The 23,597-nt window shown below is 38.6% G+C and overlaps 2 protein-coding genes across 3 annotated transcripts; one reads left to right on the top strand and one right to left on the bottom strand.

The window, feature by feature from the left end:
* Positions 1-3,340: 3,340 nt before the first annotated feature.
* Positions 3,341-10,543, top strand: LOC133720931 (uncharacterized). 2 transcript variants are annotated; one of them, XM_062147424.1, is made up of 9 exons: positions 3,341-3,979; positions 4,739-4,879; positions 5,682-6,062; positions 6,712-6,816; positions 7,885-8,025; positions 8,748-8,951; positions 9,099-9,191; positions 9,335-9,443; positions 10,033-10,543. In XM_062147424.1, exons 1-9 carry the CDS (start codon positions 3,503-3,505, stop codon positions 10,074-10,076), a joined length of 1,695 nt encoding a protein of 564 aa, XP_062003408.1. In that variant the 5' UTR covers positions 3,341-3,502; the 3' UTR covers positions 10,077-10,543. The 2 variants fall into 2 exon arrangements, with proteins under 2 accessions (XP_062003408.1, XP_062003407.1); XM_062147423.1 differs by having other exon boundaries at positions 3,342-3,979; positions 9,332-9,443.
* A 347-nt stretch (positions 10,544-10,890) lies between these two features.
* LOC133721817 (rhodanese-like domain-containing protein 9, chloroplastic) lies at positions 10,891-12,779 on the bottom strand. Its single transcript, XM_062148549.1, has 6 exons — positions 12,620-12,779; positions 12,012-12,265; positions 11,768-11,918; positions 11,490-11,575; positions 11,284-11,388; positions 10,891-11,197 (listed from the first exon to the last, which is right to left on the bottom strand). Exons 1-6 carry the CDS (start codon positions 12,667-12,669, stop codon positions 11,127-11,129), a joined length of 717 nt encoding a protein of 238 aa, XP_062004533.1. The 5' UTR covers positions 12,670-12,779; the 3' UTR covers positions 10,891-11,126.
* Between the last annotated feature and the right edge of the window lie 10,818 nt (positions 12,780-23,597).

Genomic DNA, 23,597 nt, shown 5'->3' with positions numbered 1-23,597 from the left:
TGAACGCTTTAAGCAGGAAGATGCTGCTCACACTTAATATCAATGTGCAATCGCAATACAAGACACTTTTGTTCGAGATAATTCTAGAATATGTTGGCTCGTAGAAGGCCATAGAAATACTTCTTTATTGCATAACATGGTGAAAATTTGACGAATTCATAACTCAATGGTATCTCTAAAGGCAAGCTCACATGTTTTCAATACTCATGAACAAATTGTGAAAGATGTGGTTGATTATTTTAAATCTCTGTTTACTAAAGGTTCAAAAATTGTTGACACAGGGCTCGTACAAAAAGTTATGGATTAAATACTGTTTACTCCCTATACTTATAGGGTTTCATCGTTTCAGTCCCTGACCTTCGAATTTCACCTAAAAAGTCCCTGAACTCTCAATTTCCTTCCAATTGGTCCCTGCCGTCAAAATTTTCTGTTAAAGTTGCCAGAAATGTCCATTATGCCCTCACTTACTTTGTTTTTTTAAATTTATTTTTTCTCTCTCTTTTATTTCTTTTTTTCATTTCACCTCTTGAAAGTCTGTGGATTGGAACCATCTTGATGAGGAGATGAACATGAGGCGAGAGAGCCGGAAGAAGAAGAAGAGGTAAAAAGAAAAAAAAATAAAAAAATAAAAAAAAGGAAGATAAATAAATATATATATATATATATATATATATATATATATATATATATATATTTAAGTAAATGAGGGTATAATAGACTTTTTAGGGGAAGATAACGGAGTTTTTGACGGATGCTTAACGGCAGAGACCAATTGGGAGGAAATTGGGAGTTCAGGGACTTTTTAGGTGAAATTCAAAGGTCAGAGACTGAAACGATGAAACCCTATAAGTATAGGGAGTAAGCAGTACTTAACCCAAAAGTTATACTTGTCTTGGTGACTGAGGAATAAAACCTGGCCCTTACGGCAATACCATCCCCTAAAGAGATTAGCAACGTAGTTATGAGCTTGGACAAGTTTAGTGCTCCTGGCCTTGATAGGTTTGGTTGTTCATTTTTTTCATATTTGCTGGAATAAGGTGGCCCTTGATGTGCTTGCTGGAGTAGTCAGTTTCTTTACAACGAGATTTATACTTTTAAATTTCAATGTTAGCACTATCATTCTCATCCTTAAGTCAGACGATTGGAACTTTCTGTTAAGAGTACTTCACTCTTTCAGATTGAGTGAGACTTATATCAATTGGATTCATATGGTGCTTAAATAAGCTAAGCTCTCAGTATTAGTAAATAATCAATCATGTTGCTTCTTTGAATACTCGCATAGTGTCAGATAGGGCGACCTATTGTCACTGTTGTTATTCTTGTTTGGCTGAAGAAGAGCTAAGTCGGGGTCTGACTCATTTTCTCTCAAAAATTAAGATCTCTAGCATTGCAGCTCCTAAGAAGCTATCTTCATATCTCATGTATTATTTGCGGATGACATAATGGTATTTGTGCAAAGTAATACCCGAGGTTTGAAGGCTTTATGAAGTTCATGAATGAGTATGCTTGTAACTTGGATCGAGTGATCAACAAACGCAAGTTCTCCTTATTTTTGGGAAGATATGTTGTTCGTAGGAGCAACTGCATATTTGGTATTCAAGAAATTTGCTCCTTTTTACTAATTATTTGGGAGTGTCGATATTTCAAGAATGCCCAAAACCAGATTATTTTTGGGTTCTAGCTAATAAGGTGCATTACAAACTCTCATCTTGAAAAGGACTTCAGTTGTCTCAGGCAGCCAAGCTTCAATTACTATCTTTAGTTGTTCAAAGCTTGCTCATTTATGGCTTCCAAGTGATGAATGGCCTGGTTCATTGTTAAAGAAAGTCCAAGCCTAGACAAGGAATTTATTTTGATATAGAGATCCCTTGAAAAAGGGCAGTCTGTTAATAACATGGAATCAATGTTGCTTGGCCGTCCTTAAGGGAAGAGTTGGTTTGAAAAATTTATTTTTGCTCAATAAATCTCTGATGCCATGAACTCCATCATCACCACCACTACTTCATCATTTACCACTCAAAAGTTAGCCAAATGAGCATTATATCTTCATCACTATTTCATTCATCATCTTCAAGAAGTTTATAATCCACCCATTACACCATCAAGGAGGATCCAATGAACATTGAAAAAGGAAGATCAAGGAGAAGTCAATCATCAATTTGTCAAGTTTCGATTAGTTCATTCTTTCCTCAAACTCTTTAATTTACCTTGATGCACATATAAATTTGATGCTTATTGGTATGATTATGAGTGATAGTTACTTTGTTAGGGTTATGGTTAAAAACCCTTGCTAATCTTGTATCCATTGATCTAGTAATATGATGTGATGCAATTTTATTTAACATGCCTACATGCTAGTTCAAGAGTTGAATGCATATGTTTAGACTTTACTACTTTGAGTATGTGTATTACTATGTCATAGTATAATGTTTAGAAATTGGTAACATTTAAATGTTAAAGCATGAAAGCATAAGATGTGGGCATGTAGGGTAGTGAATTACAATAACTTGGATATAAGCTTGGTTGGTTTGCATGATTTCTTCATCTCCAAGGTTTATACACTTAGGGTAATGCAATAGACACCTAACCGTATTGAAATACATGACTTAAGTAGTTAAGTACTACACCCAAGAAAAGTTGCTTGATACTACAAAAGGAACATGTCCCTTGTCATACCCAATAGGGATGCAATGAGAGAAATTGATTAATTATGTGTTAGTATTGACACACACACACACATTTTATAATTTATATCTATGTTGGAATATATCAATACTTATAAGGGAGGTTAGTGGTAGCCAATTCAAACCTTAACTTTCGTCCATTTGATTAGTAGTTTAGTTTAGTTTATGTTAGTTTGCGTTTGAAGCATTTAGTTGGACATACTCATCATGGGTTTGACAACGTTTCTTTCATTTTTATATTATCGCTTGTAACATTTACTTAAGGCTGACTATTTGGCTAACAGTAAGTTTTTTTTTTCAACTAGTCTATTGTGAGTCGAACTCACGACCTCTCACTTACAAAGGAGAGACTTATACCACTAGACCAAATGGTACTGGGCTGTCTAACAGTAAGTTTGTTTAGAATAAGATGAGCGCTTGTGTTGTAATATTTATCAATTTTTCGCAGCGCTTATCTCAAACTTTAATATAACTTTAGAGGGTTAACATATGTATCGTTGCGATCGTTAGTACATGAGTATATTGAACTAAAAATAAAAATGGTCCAAGTTAGTCAGGATGATGATCGTACTTGTCCTAACCATATTCACAGGACCTTTACCCCCTTTTTATAGTTGGACAGAACGCAACATATTACTGGTCACCGCACTAACATACTCCAACCTAACCCAATCAAACCCCTCCACGAAGTGTAACGCCCAAGCGCCCATTCACACCGGATCTCTCCCCTCACTCTTTCCCCAACCTCTCTCTCTCACATTATTCATTTCTGGAAGATCTGCAACTCCCACAAATCTGAGTCTCTTTAGAAAAGCGCGATGAGCGAGCCAATTGAGCCCTCAACGTCGTCGTCTTCGACCAAAGACCCCGCCTTTCTGATTCACCCTCGGCGCGAGCCATTCGAGCATGGCTTGCTCTCCATCCCCAAGCTCATCTTCGCCGACCCCACGCAAACCCTAGTCCCTCTCAAGCACAAGCTAATCGAGCAATCGCCGAGCCACCGGGTCAACGCCGCAGCGATCTCCGAGTCGCTGCAGATCTCCATTGATCTCGCCAGGCTCGTCCTCGATACCCTAGCCTCGGTGCTTCATTTGGAGTCGGACCCGCTCGTCCAGGCCAAGCCCGACGGGGTTGATGAGGTCGGAGCCGATGTGCATGATCTGGTTTTGTTCCTCTACATTCAGTCCTACAAGAAATTGCTGCCCAGAACGCACAAGGATTCCGCCGCCGTTGCCGATGTTTGGCCGTCCACGTCGGCTTTCGACGGGTATTTGTCGGCTTTGTCGCCGTTGCAGGTGATGATTTGTGCCGGAATTGATTGTTTTTTTGTGTGGGGTGGTGGATTGTGCAATGTTGCTGTGCTTAATTAGACTGGTGAAATTTTGGGAAGATAGGTTTTAGGCAAATTGAATTGCGTTTGCTGAGATTAGTAGTTGTTTTTTGGGCGGTTGGTTTGGAATGTAGGGTGAAATTTTGTTAATTAGGGCCCAAAGGGTTATTGCATTTGAAGTGGGTTTTTTTGGATGATTTGATACCTACTAAATTTTGTTGCGGTTGGAATGCAATGTGGGAGTGTTGAAGTTGAATCTGGTTTGATCTGTTTGTTTTTCTAACTTTCCCTTTTGTTCTGGTTGTGGAGTTTATGATCTATTGTGTGCATAGGGTCTTAAACTAAAAGTAATGATAGGAGTTATAACAATTAGTTGCCTTAACTACCAACATCATTGTGTTGGCCTGGACTGCACTTTAAGTAAATGTCACCTGCTGTGTAGGGACCTCCTTGTTTAATCATGTAGGATTTATTGTGCTCACACTGTTGAAAAATTGGACTTAAAAAGGTTATTATAATTGTTGGGAGGAGGTTTTGTTTAATCGGTTTTGAATTGGATGAATCTCTGTAGTACAGAGGATTAGCTAATTTGGTATCCGGAGCGTTTGGAGTTGAAGGTTTTCTGTTTTGTTCATACTTCATAGTTACTTGAAACTTTGATTGAGACATTTTGTTTTCGTCGAACTAAACTTATATCAATCTTGGAATCCAACACACATTGCAGCTTGTGCGGAGCAATAGCCGTCGGTTTGTGCCATCACAGGCTGATGAAGAGGCCCATCAGTTATCATATCTGCAAAAGCATTTGGGTAACCTGGTCTCACTGTTAGCTGAACCTGTGGAGGGGGAAGGCGAAGAATCTCTGGTTTGTGAAATCACTACTTGCCCTTCTTATTTTCAATGCATTCTTTACCATGTTTTATTCTAGCTATCACTTTGGTAGTTGTATATATTAGACAGTAATGGTAAAGTTTCTTATTTTACCCTGTCGGTCGTTTTCTCCAATTTGTTAGGAAAAATTTATTTACCCATGAGCATCAACCCATCCCTTAATTCATGTTTTGGTTGGGCCATGGGTGCCTCCATAATTATTGTCTCTTATGCACTGTATATGGGAAAGTGATTTGTCCATGCTATATCTTGGAGCATGAATGTCCCACTTAGATTCCTATTCCATGCTATGCATGAATATTGCTTATCATTCGTCTAACTAAAGGGCATGACAAATTTATTGGAAATGGAATGTAATTAAGTTAGTCCAACACTCCTATTCCATGCTATGCTGCTCCATTATTTCTCATTTGCACCTGGTTGAGTTGTTACCGTCAGAACAGTGAACCGTGGTAGAATAAGTTGGGCCATGAGCACTACTCTCCTATCTGGCACTACTGATGTGAGTTCATAACATTGGAATGAATCAGTATTTTAGGACAGACCAACCTTTTGTTTGTGTCATGAGTCATGGCAGGACGACTTTTTGTACCGATCGACCAAGCATTGTTAGTATTTTAGTTAGAATGAGGAAACCTTTGGAGGCACCGTAATCATTTTCAGCTAATTTCAGTAACGAGTTCCTGTTGCTATTATTATGGCATTTGTAATTTTTCATTCTTGTCAATATCTACTGGGCCTACTTGTAATTTTCTAATTTGAACATATTGTCTTAGGTTTTAACCATGGAAAGGTTAGAGCACCTTGGGTTTCTGATTCAATTTGGCGATAAAGGATCTGAAAGTGGTCACTTGAGCCAATATGCTCCTTTCTTTGCAAATTCAGATCCTGATATGCCTGCCGTTCCTGTTCCTGCCGCACAAGTTCACGAGTGGATTTTAAATAATATAGCTTCTGCTCTGGAAAATATTTCTGAAAGAATTTCTCCTAAAGAAAATGGCCTGCCCAGTTCCTCAGATCAAGATGTTCCCATGGCTGATGCCTGCACGAGTTCTACCAAGGGCTCGACATGTGTTAGAGGTTCAAGTTTTATCGAAGGGATCTCTAAATCATCACTTGTAAGGCATGCATCTGATCTTAAAGGTCCTTCTGTAAAGGTATGTTTGTAAACCCCTCTTACTTTCGCTTGTTACTAATGTGCAAATGTGTTTCCTTTTGTTTGTACGACTTGCATCTTTTAATTCAAACATTTATAGGAGCTCAAAAGAGCTATAGAATCAGAAGGGAACAAAATGATAAAAATAACTCATAATTTAATCATAAATTTTGTTGGCTTCAATGTGAGTAATATATTAATTACATCTTATAGACACCAAAGGATTACCAAGCTGAGTTGTCTTTAGTTAAGCAAGCCGCCATGGTTGGGTGCTGTGCAATTGCATATTCTGAATATTTCTGAAGTAACTTCTATTATCCTAGTTTAGATGCGTCAGTTTCTATATTTACTTCATTTATTCATTTTTTGGAGTCTTTCAGCAAGTCTTTTGTGCTTTATGGGATATGAGGTAGGTTTGCATTCAAGTTGATCATAATTTTAGTTATACAGCTCTGTGAAATGATTTTGAGTCTCATGAGTTTTATCAGCTGGCAGATAATGCATCTTTTTATAGTCTGAATTAGAAATACAGTATCAGCATTCTTGCTGTTATTTTCTCAATATGCTCTCCTTCATGCATATAACATTTGAGTGAAATTGGATTGTGCTATGCCAGAGGTATGTTATATTGCTCTTGTTTGCAATTTCAGGTTTTAAACTGCCATGATTCAGTGATCTATATATTAGCACCTCTGAGATATGCCACAGTCTATGGATGCTCTGATGCTACAATTGTCCTTGGAGCTGTTGGAAAGGTAATAGTGAAGGAATTTGCGTTGTATTTAGTGCTAATTAGCAGCTATGTGCTTTATGCACTACCTGATAGACAGATGGATACTAAAACATAGTTTTAGAGGTTCTGAAGTGTAGAAAATAGTTATCTCTAAGTAAGTTATAGACATTGTTTCAGTATGACTTATTGTGGAGAATCTGTGGATTTCTAAGGCATAAAGAATTGGTCTAGATTGGCTTCCTTATCTTAAATTACTTTTAGTGTTAACTACATGTTTATTTCTCAACAACATCATCGCCAGTTATAAAATAATCATCTTGGATCCTAAATCTCAAGTGGAGAAGTTACTGCCCAATCGAGTTTAGCTAACTGCTGTGTCTCGTTGCCTTGGTATCAAAGCTATGACATCATCGTTGTAGAAGTGGTTCCTCTTTCGTTACCAGATTTAAGACCAAAGGTTCCTACCTTAAATAAAAAATAAAAAAAATGATCGAGCAAAGCTTATTGGATAATGTTCATATTTGATACCTTAAGTGCTATTGACATGTTGCATTTTGATATCCTAAGCTTATGGCTGCTTGATCTACTACTTGTTTGGTACACATATTTCTCTCTTTTATATTGAGGATACCAAGTTTATTATCAACTTCCTTATCTTATTTAACTGTAAATTGTAGTAGTAGTATGCCAAGATGACCTGCTGGCCTTATCGTCATAGGTATTGAAGTCAGTAAAATGAAAATGTAACAATATGGGTTGAAGCATCTTTAATTTTGGTTGTGATCAGGTAGCTTAGCCTAACTAAGAAGCATGCAGGCTATATCTATCGCAAAATGCTTCCACTCTCCCTCCTTCTCTTTGAACATTTTCTTGTTCTGTTTGATCATTCTAGAAGATGATCTTAGTTCTGTAAGCCCTTATCTAATGAACCTGGTAATAACTGTTTTAAATATAATGAGTGTGGGTTGTTGTTGACTTGAGCACATCTTATATTCTTATCTCTTAGATATTTTATTTGTTTTTTAATTTTTTTTTTTTTTTTTTTTTTGTGGTGAAGTATTTCTTCGATAATCTAATATCTCTTCTACAGGCTGTAAGAATTGAACACTGTGAGCGAGTTCATGTGATCACAGCAGCAAATCGAATCTGCATTGCTAACTGCCGCGAATGCATGTTTTTTCTCGGGGTAAACCAACGACCACTTATTGTTGGGGATAACCATAAGCTGCAGGTGAGTTTCACCATACAGTTAATTGCACCATTGTAATGTGTGCCTGTCCTTTTTTTTTTGGGTCCCTTGGAACTTATTTAAGCTGGAAATTTTTTGGTCTATTTATTTGTAGGGAGTGAAATTTACACTCCCCATATTACAATCCACAATCCATAGTCCATGTTTCTTTATTCAGCAACTTAAATTTTGTCTTTTTAAGAATTTCAACCAAAAAAAGGAAAGGAGTGGATTGCAAATTAGGGAGTTTAAATTTCATTCTCTTATTTGACTGTGTTATTGTATATAAAACACTGGCATCCGCATGCATTTTTCTTGTGTCTTTTCTTTTGTATATATTGTTGGGTCTAGGTGTGCTAAGTATTCTTCATGTCCTGTTGCATCCAACTTATGTAATGATGTTTCAATTGACTTGTTATTAGCCACTGCTTGTTTTATTGAGGTTTATATTATCAACAATGCACAGTAGAATTTCTTTTAATTTATTTGATAGTTTACTCCTTGTCAGTAGATCAATTTATTCTCCTTGGCAGCAACTGGATTTCTTATTACATTTAGCTACAGTTTAATTCTGAAAAGTGTGTGCAGGCATGTGCTTATGAAAAGTTGGATAGTTTTTACAGAAACGTAGCAATAATAAGTTTTCTGTATTTCATTCTTCATTTTTTAATAATAAATGTTTTAATGTTTTTGAAACTTTCCTTTGTTCTTCCAAACTTTATCAGGTGGCACCATACAATACATTTTACAGTCAGTTGGAGGAGCACTTGAGTGAAGTTGGCATTGATGCTACTATCAATAGATGGAATGAACCCCTGCCTCTCGGAGCGGTTGATCCACATGATTCACTATCTCATCCAGCAGGTGTCTCTGATGCTCAGGCTGAGTCTGCTACTCGCGTAGACCCTGACCAGTTCACAACCTTTTTGGTAATTTTTTCTTGATATTTTAGTTTAAAAAGTTTTCAGAATGTTGACCTCAGTTCTGGGAATTAAGAGGGTTTCCTAATTGGAAGTATGTTGCTTGGTTTCTTTCTGAAGTATCAATAGTCCAAACCTATATTTTGTTGATGGCAGATTCCAAACTGGTGTGGAGGTGAACCACATGGCTCCACAAAGGTCAACCCATTTCCATTACCAGAGGCTTATGTGGAATCTCAAGACAGAAATGTATGTCAATCAATAGTGAGATTTATTTTAATTTGTTTCTATGTTCAGCCATTACATAATTTTCTTGTGGTTATACTGAAATTTTCCTGATCATTGATGATGTAATCAAGTGTTTTTGTCTGTTTTTTTATTTTCTCCAGCAGAAGAATTTAGGGGAGGTAAAGCAATTATTGAGAGAAGCACCCCTGGAGGACAATAGAAAACGGGAATTATCAACTGCTCTTCACGTATATTTTAAAGACTGGTTGTATGGTAATGATCTTTACTATATAATAGTTTCTTCAGACATTCTAGAAAATCATATTTATTTGGAGCATCTTGGACACTATTTTGAATGCTTACTTTCCAAGTCTATACTTTGGATATATAGCAAGAACTGTTTTCTGCCTACATTTTCAAATGATGCTTGTGCCTTGTGGAAGTTTTCTATTTAACGTCTTGGATCATATTGCATTTTATCAAATCCCTGGTTTGTTTATGTGAGTTTTACTGTATAACTGTGAAACCATCTTTTCTGGATGAATTTGCTAAATTTTCTATATGTTAGGAAACATGATAATGCAAATTGAGACGGTTGTGGAGATTTTCTTGAAAGAAAAATGTCTTGGGAAGTTTATTCATGCAATGGATTTTGATATTCTCAGTTGTTAGATTCATTTGCAAAAGAAGGGGATCTACAGACTTTCACATTCACACTTAGTTAGATCCTCACATCACCATCACCTTTGTAGAGTTATAAATTTGTGAAAGCAGGTTATTTTAATGCAATTCCATGAGCTTTTCTTGTTGAAAAGATGTGTGTGATTTGGTTTAACAAACCATTTGTTCATACATGTGACAGCTTCTGGAAACATACGACAGCTTTACTGCCTACAAGGAGAGTAATATTTGCTTCATATGCTGTGGAACTACTAAGATCCCTTTGTCATAATCATCGTGCCATCTGTGATGGTGCTACAGGCAGCTCAGAATCAACCCTCTGTACGTTGGAGTGATACATGGCAGAATTATGCATTGATACGGTGCACAGGATGGAATTAGAATTACATTTGCTAATCTCATTGTAATATTTTTTTGGGAAAAAATAATCTTACTGTAATATTTTGTTAACCTAGGTTCACAGCCTTGTGAATTTTCCTTTTTATTTTCTTGTGGGTCAAAAATACTGGATCTCTAACCGTTGAGTTTTTGTTTTCGCTGCGAGGTATTCATAGCTTGTCTTTAGAGTGATTTAGTTATTTTATTAAAATTTACTTGGAATATGATCCTCCCTGTCCTCGGAAATGGTCCTGTGATACTGTTTTAATGTAGCAGGCCTTGTTGAATAATTAATAAACCCTTCTTATAGTGTCTATGAGTTTCATCAAGATCTTCCATGCATCCCTCACTGGCCACTCGTGCAGTAATTTTATTTACATTTCAATTGGACTAGTGAACTATTGTTTGGACTTATTAGGAAGTAAACTTTTGGTGTAGATAAAGAATCTTTCTGTTCTTTTTTTTTGGAACCCAGCCTAACTGGGAGGCCGGATCTTTCTGTTCATATCCAACAAAAATTTTCAGCTTCTTTGAGTTGGAAAGATGTATGGAAAAAAATGCTGATTATGTTGTTTCGTTTGAAGAAGCATAATTGCAGCCTGATTTAAATGTAATTTTTCCCGTCTTCTTTCCATGTATACCTTGCTCATAATGCTTGTGGTTTAAGGAAAGAAAGATTCAAATCGTAAACAAACACGTCCCGGTTCAGAGATGGCATTTTACACTTAAAAAATGTACAGCTCTATACACGCAAATACAAGCTAGCTTTCCTTCCTCTTTTGCCTTTGATGTCATGTAGCAGACGCCTCAAAAACCTCAATTTACCCAAATCGCTCCGTGGGGTTAGGATAGAGCTGCAAAACTGTATTGTAAGATTTAGCAACTTCTGAAAGCTAGCTAGCCTGTAGGAGCCAATTGAAGTAGCTTCTCTGCTTGATCAGGGAAGAAGGTGATGAACAAATATGCACCTGGAATTTGTTCAAGCATAATGAGTAAGTTCACAGATATAAGAACTACTACAGCTTGAGTTGTCTAACGTTGGACGAGAACTTACAGACTAGTACAGTTCCAAGTACAGCTGAGATCTTTCCTTGTACTGTGATCAAACCTGCTTTGCCAGCATCTTGCAACTCAGTGGATCCAACAGCATCAAATGCTCCTGATTAGGAAAAATTAGCAATGGCACCTACTGATTTTGCATATAAGATGATCAAGAGAAAGCCAAAAAACAACATTGGAATTGAAATTGTATATTCTAACCTGGTTTTACTTTTTGCAGCCCTGATGTTATACATGCTATGTCTTGGAAACCAGCCTGCTCCAACCTACTAGCAGCAGCTGCAGACCTTCACATTATAAGGAAGTGTAATCATGTCAAAATCTATATCATTTTGATTGACCAGAACCTGTGCCTCCCATCGAGGACATTTTGTATCAACTCATCATATACTATGCGACCTTCCTCTCACAACATGTTAATGTGGTGTTTAGATATACTGTCAAAAAATTAACAGCAATGCAGCATAGCAAAAACTAACCTCAATCCTTCCTGGCACACCAGTAACAGTTTACTCTGAGGTGAAAACTGGCCTTTAACAGATTGTACAAACTCAGGGTTGGGTTTAGTGAAAGGTAACCCGAAGAACAGACCTGAGAAATTGTTGTGCACAGTCCTCTTTACAATTGTGCCTGTAGATCATCAATCATTAACAAGAATAAAAATCCTATTGTTCCGGATTTCAAAATCAGTGAAGTCTATTTGATACAAAGGAATGAACTTACCGATGTCATTGTCTTGATTTTCGATGAAAAGAGGCACATGATAACATGATTTGATATGAGCTCGATCATATTGAGATTTGTCCCGAACATCAATAACCGTATATCCTTCCGCAATTAGTTCTTTAGCTTCGTCTGCACTTACAAAGTTCACTTCTGCTCTAATTGCCAAAGTTCTAACATTGTTTGGCTTCTTTAAGATGGTTCCTCCACGATGAGTACTAGTCTCAAGTTTCAACCAAGAAGTGCGGAAATTGCTGTAAACAAATTCCTACCCCCCCTTATTTCCATTTCATGTAACAGTAGAATATATTGAGAGCACAAATATAGTATATGCAAACAATGTCTCTACCAATATCCAATGTGTATGAACTAAAACAAAGTTGAGTTTAAATGGGCCACTAAGATAACCAAAGCTGCAAAGGTAAAGAAGTGGGATTGTTGACTCTATAGTTAGAGTTGTAATTAATTTTCTACATTGTCAGCAACCAAACAAGAAATCCAGCAAGGGTTTTTTGAGACAGATGAAGATTCATGAAGTCTTACCGGAAATGTTGAGGAGTTGAAGAATTTTGCCAAGTAAAACCAGGCAGGAAATAGTTGTTAGTTACCTGGTGGAAGAGATAGTTGAACAGCAAGTGCCAAACGCAATTCCTGCCATCGTAGTAGTTTCTATAAGCTACAACTTCATTGTGAGTAGTCTGGAACAAAAATCAACCAAGAAATGGCCCAAGAAATTTGGCAAGGGCAATGGGTTTCGGCCACGTGTAATATTGCAGGATATCTTTTTATTGCAGCATCTGCCATTTCGAAGGGATAGGATTGGCTTCCTGTGGATCTCACGTGGCTAGTCCATTGTGTTTTGTTTTGGCCAAATGACTAGAACTTGTACAATCTGTTTTTTTCTTCTCGGTCTCAGCCTCTCGGGAGCAAAATCACAATCATGCACACCTTGATAAAATTTCATTGATAAAATGCGCATGCCAAGAAGACCGTTATATATCCACACGCTGACACATAACAATGATCAGAACAAAGATTCGTGGAGGAGCCACAGTAGTACATTGGATATACCAACTATATTTGAACTTATTGCTCACTTATTAAAAGCGACCCTATAACTATGCCAGACATTTACATAATTTATAAGCTAAAACATAAAAGAAAAACCTATAGCTTCTCCTTGCCCTTTAAACTAGGGCTCGAAGGCTTACCTGAATACATAACACTCGCGACATCTTCAGCAGGAACTTTCGCAAAGAAAGGAGGATTTTTGTTCATGGCTCCCAGCGGCCGACCTCTCTTCTTCTTTCCACCAAGAAGCTCTACTTGTATAGGTTTAGGCATCATTACCTCAGCAGGCACTAACATATCATCTGGTGTCTCCACTAATCCCAGAGATTTTGCACTAAACTTGGTAGGGAACTCAAGCATTTTTACCTTCTTGGAGGGAGCAATAGGATTTGTCTTGCCTTCCAGTAAATCTGACATAAAAAATTGAAGCTTTTTTTGGAAAAGGGAAGAGTCGTTCCCTCTTTGCTTGCTGCTTGGTGTCCACAAGTACCAAAGCCAACGCATTGTCTTCACTACCCTGTCTTTTTTTTTTGCACTACGAATAACAATAGGTTTGCGTACCTTACTTGTCTCAGCTCCTCCAAATAGAGACCTTCCAATAAGCGGAAGAATGGGGGTGGTACGTAAGACCTTGGAAGTGAAACATTCCATCCTTGAATTGATTTCCCTGAAACCCTAAAAAGGAGCCATTGAGCTTTACTTTCTTGCCGCCGGTGGTGGAGCAGCAATGACCGTCGACGCTGCAGCTTCAACATTACATGCATCCCCATCATGATACACACGATGGCATATCTTGCATTTCCCACGAGATTTTCAAAGAAGAAGTGAACCTCTTACTCAACCCCTTTGGCAAACTTTAGGGTTTTTTGCGTGAAGAAAGGTTTCGAAATTGCATGTAAAACCCTAACCGTAATCTCTCCAGCTGCATCAAAAAGTTTTTGATCCAGATCAAGGAATTTACCAGCTGCAACAGAAGCAATGTTTGCAATAGTGTTCCTTTGCTCATATGCCGGCGACATATTTGTGATGCGAACCCAAAAAAATAAATCCTCCATCTCTACAGATCGCAAAGACGACACTCCATCATATGGTTGTATAACAAACAAAGCACGACTGAAACTCCACGGGCCACCCATTAATACCTTGTTTCTATCTCCTCGAAGATCAAAAGAGAAAAGAAATTGATCAGGAGTTCGCTGCTGAACATTAAAGCCCTTATTTAGCACCCAAATTCGACGAAAATGCCTTTTGAAGTCTGCAACATTTGTTGGCTTTGGTGTCAGAGGCCTTGCCAGAAGATACGACTAGGAATTTTGCTGTGCTCCCCCATCTGACATGGAAGAGATGTCCACAACTTCATTGATAGCAATAGCAAGTGAGGTAGCAAAGCTTTTGGTAACAAAATCAATGTATGACATGATAAAGTTGGAGGGGGGATTTGGAAATTGTGATACGAGATCAAAACTGTATGGGAAGGGATCTGAAAAATGATGGATAACGGCGACAAAAGGGTGGGCGTTAGGCTAGGGTTTTAGTGCGGCAAGAGAGGCCGCCTAGGGTTTTTTCCTCAGAAATAGCAAAATTTATAATTTCTACCATTTGGCTCCATGCACACCCTTTTCTCTGGGGAGTTATAGCTTAAACAATTCTACATAATTTTTAATTAATAAACCATACAGAAAGGTAAAAAACACTTCAACCAAACAAAATAAAAAACATAACTTAAGGGCTCTTAGGGGCAAAATTTGAGTAACTTCAGAATCTCATGCTTGGAGAACGTTACATCCAAACGTGCTATGAATTTCAAAGCTCACAAACTAATGTATAACACTTGGCATGGTGCCACGTTCCATGTGCCGGAGTAAGTTTGGACTTAGGCACAACCGCACAATAGCCTCTGGCGTCGAATTGACCAATGTAGCACGCGACATACTGCGACTTTTGCCTTAGTTGATTCTAGATGATCAGTCCTACAATGTCCATTGTTAAGGACTTTGTAAACGCAAGGATGCAGGCTTGTTTATACTTCATATCTTAGAGGTATTCATGAGTGGGAAGGGCGAAGCTAGGCTTTGCTCGTTATGCGGATTTTTTGTTATGGTTTTTGCTTGGGGAATATCTAGGATATTCGCAAGCGTCTATTGTCAATGAAGGTTAATTCTCTTTCAGTCCTTCTAAAATAGATTATATAATAATGTTGTGCATGGTTCTTCAGCGACAACTTTTTTATTTTTATTTTTATAATTTTTATAATTTTTTTTAAGGTAAGGCATGTAGTGACTCGTATAGTCCTATGCCCCCATTAAATAGGGTTTAGTGTTTGCAAATGAAAGCAAAACAAAACTCATGTACCAGATCAAGAGTATTTTCATTATAATTTGGGAAAGTTATAACTAGCATGGAAGTGCATATGGTGGCCTCCTTAAACCTGCTAGGCTGTAAATCACTTGGGAAAACCAGTTTAGTTAGGAAGAGTACCTACCCACTTCAGATTACATAAGTAGCCGGGGAATGCATGCTATACTCCTACCACTGTTACCTTTATTCAGGGATTATAGTTGAGGTTAAGATCATTCCACCTCTCATCCTCTTGGGATCCTTGCGACATTTTCAGAGTGTAGGATCCTTCGCAATCCTCGTCAATGATCATGCTAAAGTTTTCCCAATCTGTTCTTAGCCTCGCTTCTTCAGAGCAAGCCTTATCCTTGTGTGCTCATAGCATGTCATCATACTTGGCAAATTTCATGGCCACAGTATACGACTCCTACAGTGTAGGCTTATCCTTCAAATATAGTTGCGATGGAGGCCATGATTCTTGGGTATCCGTTCCAGAACGCCGTTGCCGCTGTGCCATTGTCTAAGTCCTCCACATTCGCTACTTCGTTCTTGAATCTCGCCACATAATCCCTGATGGATTCTCCCTTCCTAAGACGTAGTGTGCTTAGGTAATCTATGTCCTTCATCGACATTCCACTGTTGGCATACCTATCAAAGACATATGGATGTCCAATCGTCAATGGATTCCTTTGGAAGGTCTTCGTACCACTTAAGAGCTTGACCAGAGGCTCATATGGAAGATGCCACACAACCAATCACCATCCTTGATCCATGCCGTCGTGGATCCTTTGTAGCTTTGAACGTGTGCATAAGGACAGAATCTTGTATCTTTCGAACCTTGGCATACTGAACGTCTCTAGAGGGTTTGTCACCAGTATCCTCTTACAAAGAGGATTCCTTGACATCTTAGTAATCTACTTATTGATTTTCCTTTTGTCGTGATCCTGTTAGGTTTTCTTCAGCTTCTGCATCTCCTTCACCAAGGCTACATGTGCCTTCTTCTAGTCATTGGGCTAGTCGTCAATCTAAATTAGAGACATCTATTCGCACTTGCCCCACACTTGGTGATCATGCTCTTCAGAATACTCTGGGGTAGGAGACCTTCTGCGTTTCGTAGGTGCATCTTCTTGATTTTGGGTAACCTGGGTCACCATGGATCTCGTCCTACCTCCTAGTATTATAGGTACTCTGATAGTGGCCTGGGCTACTGGTGCTTCCAAGATAGTTTGAATATGGTTGATAGACTTTTTCAGCCCTTCCACGTCGTGACTCAGAGACAAAGTGCAATCTTAGAGTCGGTCTTGATTCTCCTTCAGTTGCTGAAGTTGATTCTAGTCAACTTCCACTCCTAAGTCTTCCACAGCAAGGTTTTGGTTAAGGTTCAGAGCTACGCCCGTTGCCGGATTGGCAATGCATTCGGTTTAATGAGTTAGGGGTACGATGGGAAGATCCCAGTTTGGCTCCAGCCCAGACTGCACTACTTCGGGAGTCCTTGCCGCTTGATTGTTTCCTTGATACTCAATTGAAAGCATTTGATTGTTGTTGGTAGCCTCCGCAATGAGAGTTAGCCTTTGAGTTCCGCTCTCAACGAAAGCACCAACTTGTAGGAGATCGTAACTCGCTTTACAGTATCCTGTCACCTATAACCTGCAAAACAGACGGCAAGCCTGGTGTGATACTAGATTAGATCCTCCGACGCTCAAGTCAATGATCAAAGCTCAAGCAGTAGGCATAAGCTAGGTTAAAATTTGTGACCAGAGATGATTGATGGTGCCTCTTTTTATAGGAGAACAAGAGTCCGGGTATAATGGTCTAATTGTAACATTACCTTAAGGTGGTTACATGTCTTTCAAGTAGATGAATCATAGAAGGATTATGTTTCCTTACTTTGGCTATTCTAACACTCGAATACCACAAGCCGTGATATTGGCCATATGTAGGCCCAACCCATCCTTATTCAGGAGATGCCCTTTGGGATATTAATATGTAGTAATTAAGGTATATACTAAGTATATCATGCTGGATACTCTGTTGGGGTCGTGTATCGTGTAATGATTGCCTTCCATATGTGGATACTATAAGAGATATTATATTAATCACGGTATCTTGGCCATGGGCCTCCTTATGGGCTTATTAATGAGAGGATATTTATCAGTAAGGGCCTCCATTAAGACCCATTACGGGGATATTCTTTGGTGTGGGCCTTTCCCGAGGCGGTTGGTTTATGAAGTATATGGTCTTGGGTAACCTTCTGCAGCTATCCTGTCCCATCAGTTGAGTGCATCCACATGGAAAAATCATGCTCCTACAAACCCTAATAAAAATGAAAAACAAGTCACCGCGAACCAGCACGCTTCCCGGAAGAGCCTACATCGGATGATGAACAACGATCACTAGAAACTAGAGCCAGTGCCTTAAGGACATCAAGAATTTGTTTTTGATACCACCATTCCTGCAAACACACCGAGACCATTTGCAGCCCCATTCCACTGCCACAGAAGCAATCCACTGATCCATTTTGAAACACTGCCAGGACCTCTACTAGCCAAAAACAGAATATCCATCCCTCAAAACCCCAAGCCCAGCTACCGAGGAACCCGCTTTAGATCATCAGATGGAAAGAAACGATCTTCGGCCAAAGACAAGAGAAAACTAGATCTTGAAGAACTCCTTCGAAGATCTCAAGCAATCCGATCCATTTGCACTATGTCGGAGAACCAGATTGCAAAACATAACTGCTACCTAGTCTAATCCTAAAATAAGAAGAACGCTACCACCATATGCACCAACCTACATATACATCGACCGAGAAAAAAAACCAGCCCGTCCGGCAGTACCCAAGCCACACCAACAGGCCGGAAGCCAACGCCCGTGTAGAGGCGCCGCCAAACAAGCAATGAAACCAAAGTGTTAATTGCCAAACTCTAGTGCTTGTTTTTGCGGAGCTCTCGAATAGGTATTTTTGTGGTGAGACGATAGATTTTCCAAGGTTGGAGAAGAAAAAATCTCATAAAAGAAAAAAGTGGTTGAAGATATTATTATAGTGGAAATAGATTTTGTGGAAGAAAATATGAAAAAGTAAAAGAAAACAGGAACCCAACAATTAAAGTTTCAAGGAGTAACATACCAAAAGGTAAGGGTCATCATTTGGCCTTTCGACCCTAAGTCCGCTTTGCTGGTAGGGCAGAAGCCCGACCTGGCTCTTGCATTACGGCAGGCCGGCCCGACCCTTTCTCAAATAAGCTTTATTTTTGTTTTATTTTCTTTAATTTTTGTTTCCTTTGTTAAACAACAATTAATTTTGAGAGATTTAGAGGGATAGTTAATTAAATATAACAACCTTAACTAATATTTATAAATGTTATAAGTTAATTCCAATATTTGTATATATATATATATATATATATATTAAATATGATCAACAAAAAACAATGAGACAATGAGTCTTGTATTACCTATAAAACTATTGAGCCACATTTTGAGAAAATAAAAATAAAAATAATGTATTTCTTTTTCGTAAACAAAATAAGGCCATTTTCGGCCCATTTCTGCCCCATTCGGCCCTATTCAAAAGGCCGGCCCAACTCGGCCCTTTCGGCTCTAGCCGCTCAGGCCTTTCGGGCGGGTGAGGATTAGCATATTTAAGTCCCAACTCGACCCTAAATTTTGTCAACTTTGACTAGGCCCTGCCCGACCCGACCCTAAGCCTTAAAATTTAGGGTAGGGCCGGCCCTAGCCCGACCATGATGATCCCTACCCAAAGGTATGCATGAAAGTTAGTTCTGTTGCATCTCCAGAATCTGTAGAGGCTATGGCTTATAGAGTTGCGTGTTCCTTGGCAGTGCAGTTTCACCTTTCTCCTATTATTTTTGAGACTCATTGTCAGCGCTTAGCCTTTTCTGTTGAGGTTGGAGATGAGGAGACCTCCCATATGGGTCGAATTATTGAGGATATCTACTCTTTCCTAGAGGTGCTTGATAGAAGCATTTTAATGTGATATTTTAATAGTTAATTCCTCACATTTTGCTTAGTTAATTCCTTAACGAATCGATTTTTAATTCAATTTTTATTTTTAGGTACATTGGAGTAGATGATGATGAAATAAGTGTTAGGTCCATAAAATGATGGAGAAAAATGGAAATGCACTAAAAAGGTCAACTTTACACATTTTCCTACTCCGGCTAGGAGAAACCAAGCCAAGCAAGGAAGAAGGAGCGACCACCTGACCAAATGAACTTCAAATGAGCTGAAACCTTCCAGATCCATTCTAGACATCCTAAGAAACATTTCTTATGAAGAGTGCAAGAGCCAAAAAGAAGTGGAAGGCCTTCAAACAGTCAGCCCAATGTTCTGCAGAAGCAAAACTGGAAAACTGGACCTGTAAGGAGTCCAGCAGAAATTCCGGCCCAAACACATGGAGATAAATTCTGAAAATTTTACAGAATGATCTACACTCATGATGGATCATTTCATATGAAGAAGTCACGGGCAAAATCTGAAGTCTTGGTGGAGAATTAATTGAAGGAAAAATGAGTAGAAAGTGACTCAAACCTAACAAATTCCATTAGTGTTTAAATATTCAAACCTAATAAATTCCATTAATGTTTAAATGCTCAAACCTAACATATCATCATTTGTTTAAATCCAAATAGTTTTGCTTGGTAGCCTATAAATAGAGGCTACAACAAAGAAGAAAGACATTCCTTCATCCATTCCATTTTCTTTGTCTCTCCATTTCCTTTCCATTTTCCTTTCCATCCTCTAGTTTCACGTTTAGTCATCTCCACGAGTTCAAGCAAGGCCAAAGAAGAAGAAGAGAAGCCGTGAGCACTTCCATCCATAGCCATCCTTGAAGCTTGCTTTCGAGTTTCAAGAATCCACAACGTGAATCATCCATCTCATCTTCATCCACGGTGTAATCCTATTCTCCTTTGTAACCTTTGCTTTGAATTTCGTTGGTTATGAACTAGTTGACATATATGTTTGAACAAAGTATTATTTCTGGAATTTTTATGATTAATTGAGAATTTTCAGATTCATATATTGTGATTCGAGAGTTGCTTATGTGGGTTTGTTTAATTAAATTTGCGTTATAGATAACTTTTGTATTTTAATCTTATGTGGTTGCAAACACTTAGGGTTTCGATATGAATGGTGCTAGGTTTAAGAACATGAAATCGACTTTTCGTTTTGTGTAAACTTGAATCAAAGTAGTAAAGGTTTTGTACAAAGATCGAATTTAATTAAAGAGAATTGCAATTAGGTGGACTTTTCCATACTAAGTTGTACACTTGAGTTGATAGCCTTTCTCTATGTGTAATGCGTTAAACATGACATGATTGACTAGCTTTCTAGGGTTTGATTGCATGTTTGATAGGATTAATCTAGGTGCTTTCGCTTAGGTTAATTAGCATTGAAAAGTAAAAAATGGGAATTCATTTGCTTTCGAATGTTTCACATGATCAACTCCTTTCTCATGACTTAGATGAACAATATTAGGGTTTGAATCAATTTTAATCATAAGTTTCGGTTTTGATCTTTGTTCCTTCATTCCATTCGTATTTTTATGTTTTTGCATTTTAATTGTTTTTGTTAACTTAGTTTCATTTTCGAAAAAACCAAAAACAAAATCCCCCCTTTTCGTGTAAAATGTTTATATTTTGTGAATACATTTGTGAATATTATACTTTGTTTTAATTTTAATTGTTTAATTGTTTGACAATGACAGGTGTACCCTCAATCCCCGGAATAGAACGATCCCTATTTGCTTATACTACTAACGATCTTTTCAGGGTTAAATTATGCGCTTGCTTTGAGCGTATCAGTGCTAGTTGGTTCGATCTTCTTTAAGGCATGCATATCGTGAGGCCAATACAGCTGCTCACAATTTAGCTAAACTTGCTTTACATTCATCTTTAGATCTATCATGAAGTGGGCATGTCTCTCTGGATATTAGAAGCTTTGTAGCTTCTCATTGTACCCATTGATTGGTTTATACAATTGTTTGTCTTTTCCTTAAAAAAAAAAAAAAGGCTAAAGGAGTAACATGTCAAAAGATAAAATTTGAGTGGAATGTATATATATACTATCTATATTATTCTAAAAATAGCCGTGTGAGTAGATCCACTTCTGCCTTAATGCCTTTAGTACTGCTCTTAGGCCGCGGTACGTAATTCAAAATAGACAGTTTGACTTTGATCCAATTTACACGACCCGCGTTTGCAGGATATTTTATAGCAATTTAATTAAAGATCGAAAGTACCTGGAGGGAGGGAGGGAGACTGAGAAAAAGATGAGAAAAAACCGTGTATGATGGTAACTTAAGGTGCGTTTCTAATGACAGAGTGAAACAGTGTTTGAACCCTGGATTCCTGTAAAGGGAGAGAGAAAGCAATGACGAAGACCTGAAAAGACTGAGAATAGACTCTTCAATATTTGTTGTCTTCCGCTGGAGGGGAAAAGAACAGTCCTCTATATCTTGGAAACTAGTCAAAATACACAAGCAAGCGTAGGAAATGTTTAGTAGTCGATTGTGATAGTTTGACATATATTACAGGTTTGGTTGAGGATATATATTACATTGAGGGATTATCACATATATGATATATGTCAAATTATCAATGTGATTATCACATTGAATTAGAAGTCGGTTGCCGATATATATTACATTGTATGTTTAGTAGTCGGTTGTGTAATATATGTGAAACTATCACATTGATAGATTTAAAGATTGAGGATCGATATTGAATATTACCAATGCACAAGAAACATAGTTTATTATTATTAGAGAAAAATTCACCAACGATGTCTGGACACTTAGGGGACTTTCAGAATGATACCTGAACTTACAAAGTTATCAATGTGATACCTGGACTCATTTTTTCGTATCAACGTCGTACCTACGACCAATTTCCGTCACGGAGCCGTTAAATTTTGCACGTGAGTCACGGAAAATGGTCGTAGGTACGACGTTGATACGAAAAAATGAGTCCAGGTATCACATTGATAACTTTGTAAGTTCAGGTATCATTCTGAAAGTCTCCTAAGTGTCCAGACACCGTTGGTGAATTTTTCTCAATTTTTCACGTGCGATGCGCGTGAGTCACTTAATGAAGACAAAAGGACCAATTTACCCTCAAATTCTTTCTTTCTTTTCTTTTCTTTTTTTCTTTTTTCTTTATTCTTTTTTCTTTCTTTCTTCTTCTTCTTTTCTGGTTTCTTCTTCCCCTGATTTGAATTATCAAGATTCAAATCATCTTGCTCGTCAGATTCCCACCGCCGATCGCCGATCAAACACCGCCGCTGAGTCTCAATCCACCTTCATGCACCACAGATGTTTCTGGTTCCCCCAACTTCAAATCCTACAGCAAATTGAAATTGTGCACTGAGGCTTCACCGTTCACTCCGAGTTCATCCCCGTCGCCGCCGCCAATGACTTGACCACCACCACTCTTGTTCTCTCCTCCGACCCCCTTTTATACACCATTGATCAGAAACTCAGACCCCGCCATCCTACCACTCTCAAATCACAGCTCCAATCCCACCCCTCCATCCTCTCCGTCGTTCCCGACATGCAACACCACCTCCACACCATCCTCACCTGCAACTTCGGCCTCTAGCTCGACTTCGATCAGAGGCAATTGTAGGCAGAAAAAGATTAACAACTTCGGCCTCCACACCATCCTCACCTGCAGAAAATTCGAGCTGTTCTGATTCACCAGCTCCGCCACTCCGCTGCTACCCACCATTGTGCCTCGCCGATTAGTAGACAAAGAACTCGGAGCCTCCACTATCGAGAAATGGAGGCTCACGTTCTGCGTGTCCTGCGCGGCGGATATCGGCACTGTCAGAGAAAATGTTGTATGAACAGAAATTTAGTTCGGGTTCCACGGCGGCAGCTAGTCGAGCTAGTTGATTGCGGCCTTGGCTTTCTTGATAATCGACGGCCTTGCTAGGCCGGTAGTATCCAAGCCGGTCCTGCATGTCGTAGAATTGAATGGCGGTGCAGTGTGGGCGACGAGCCGGATGCGGCGGTCCCTGGGGCCTTTGGTAGTGCAAACCTTGCTGTGGCGGTCCTTCCGGCCGATGGCCCTTAGAATGTGGCCTTGAGCCTCCACGATTTCGCTAGCGGTGGAGGAAGAAGCAGTCCTTATCCCCAAACCCAATCGAGAAGCAGCG

The sequence above is a fragment of the Rosa rugosa genome, chromosome 7, assembly GCF_958449725.1.
Source record: "Rosa rugosa chromosome 7, drRosRugo1.1, whole genome shotgun sequence".
Taxonomy (NCBI): Eukaryota; Viridiplantae; Streptophyta; class Magnoliopsida; order Rosales; family Rosaceae; genus Rosa; species Rosa rugosa.
The sequence above is the reverse complement of the archived record's forward strand: the minus strand, read 5'-3'. Positions and strand labels throughout refer to the sequence as shown.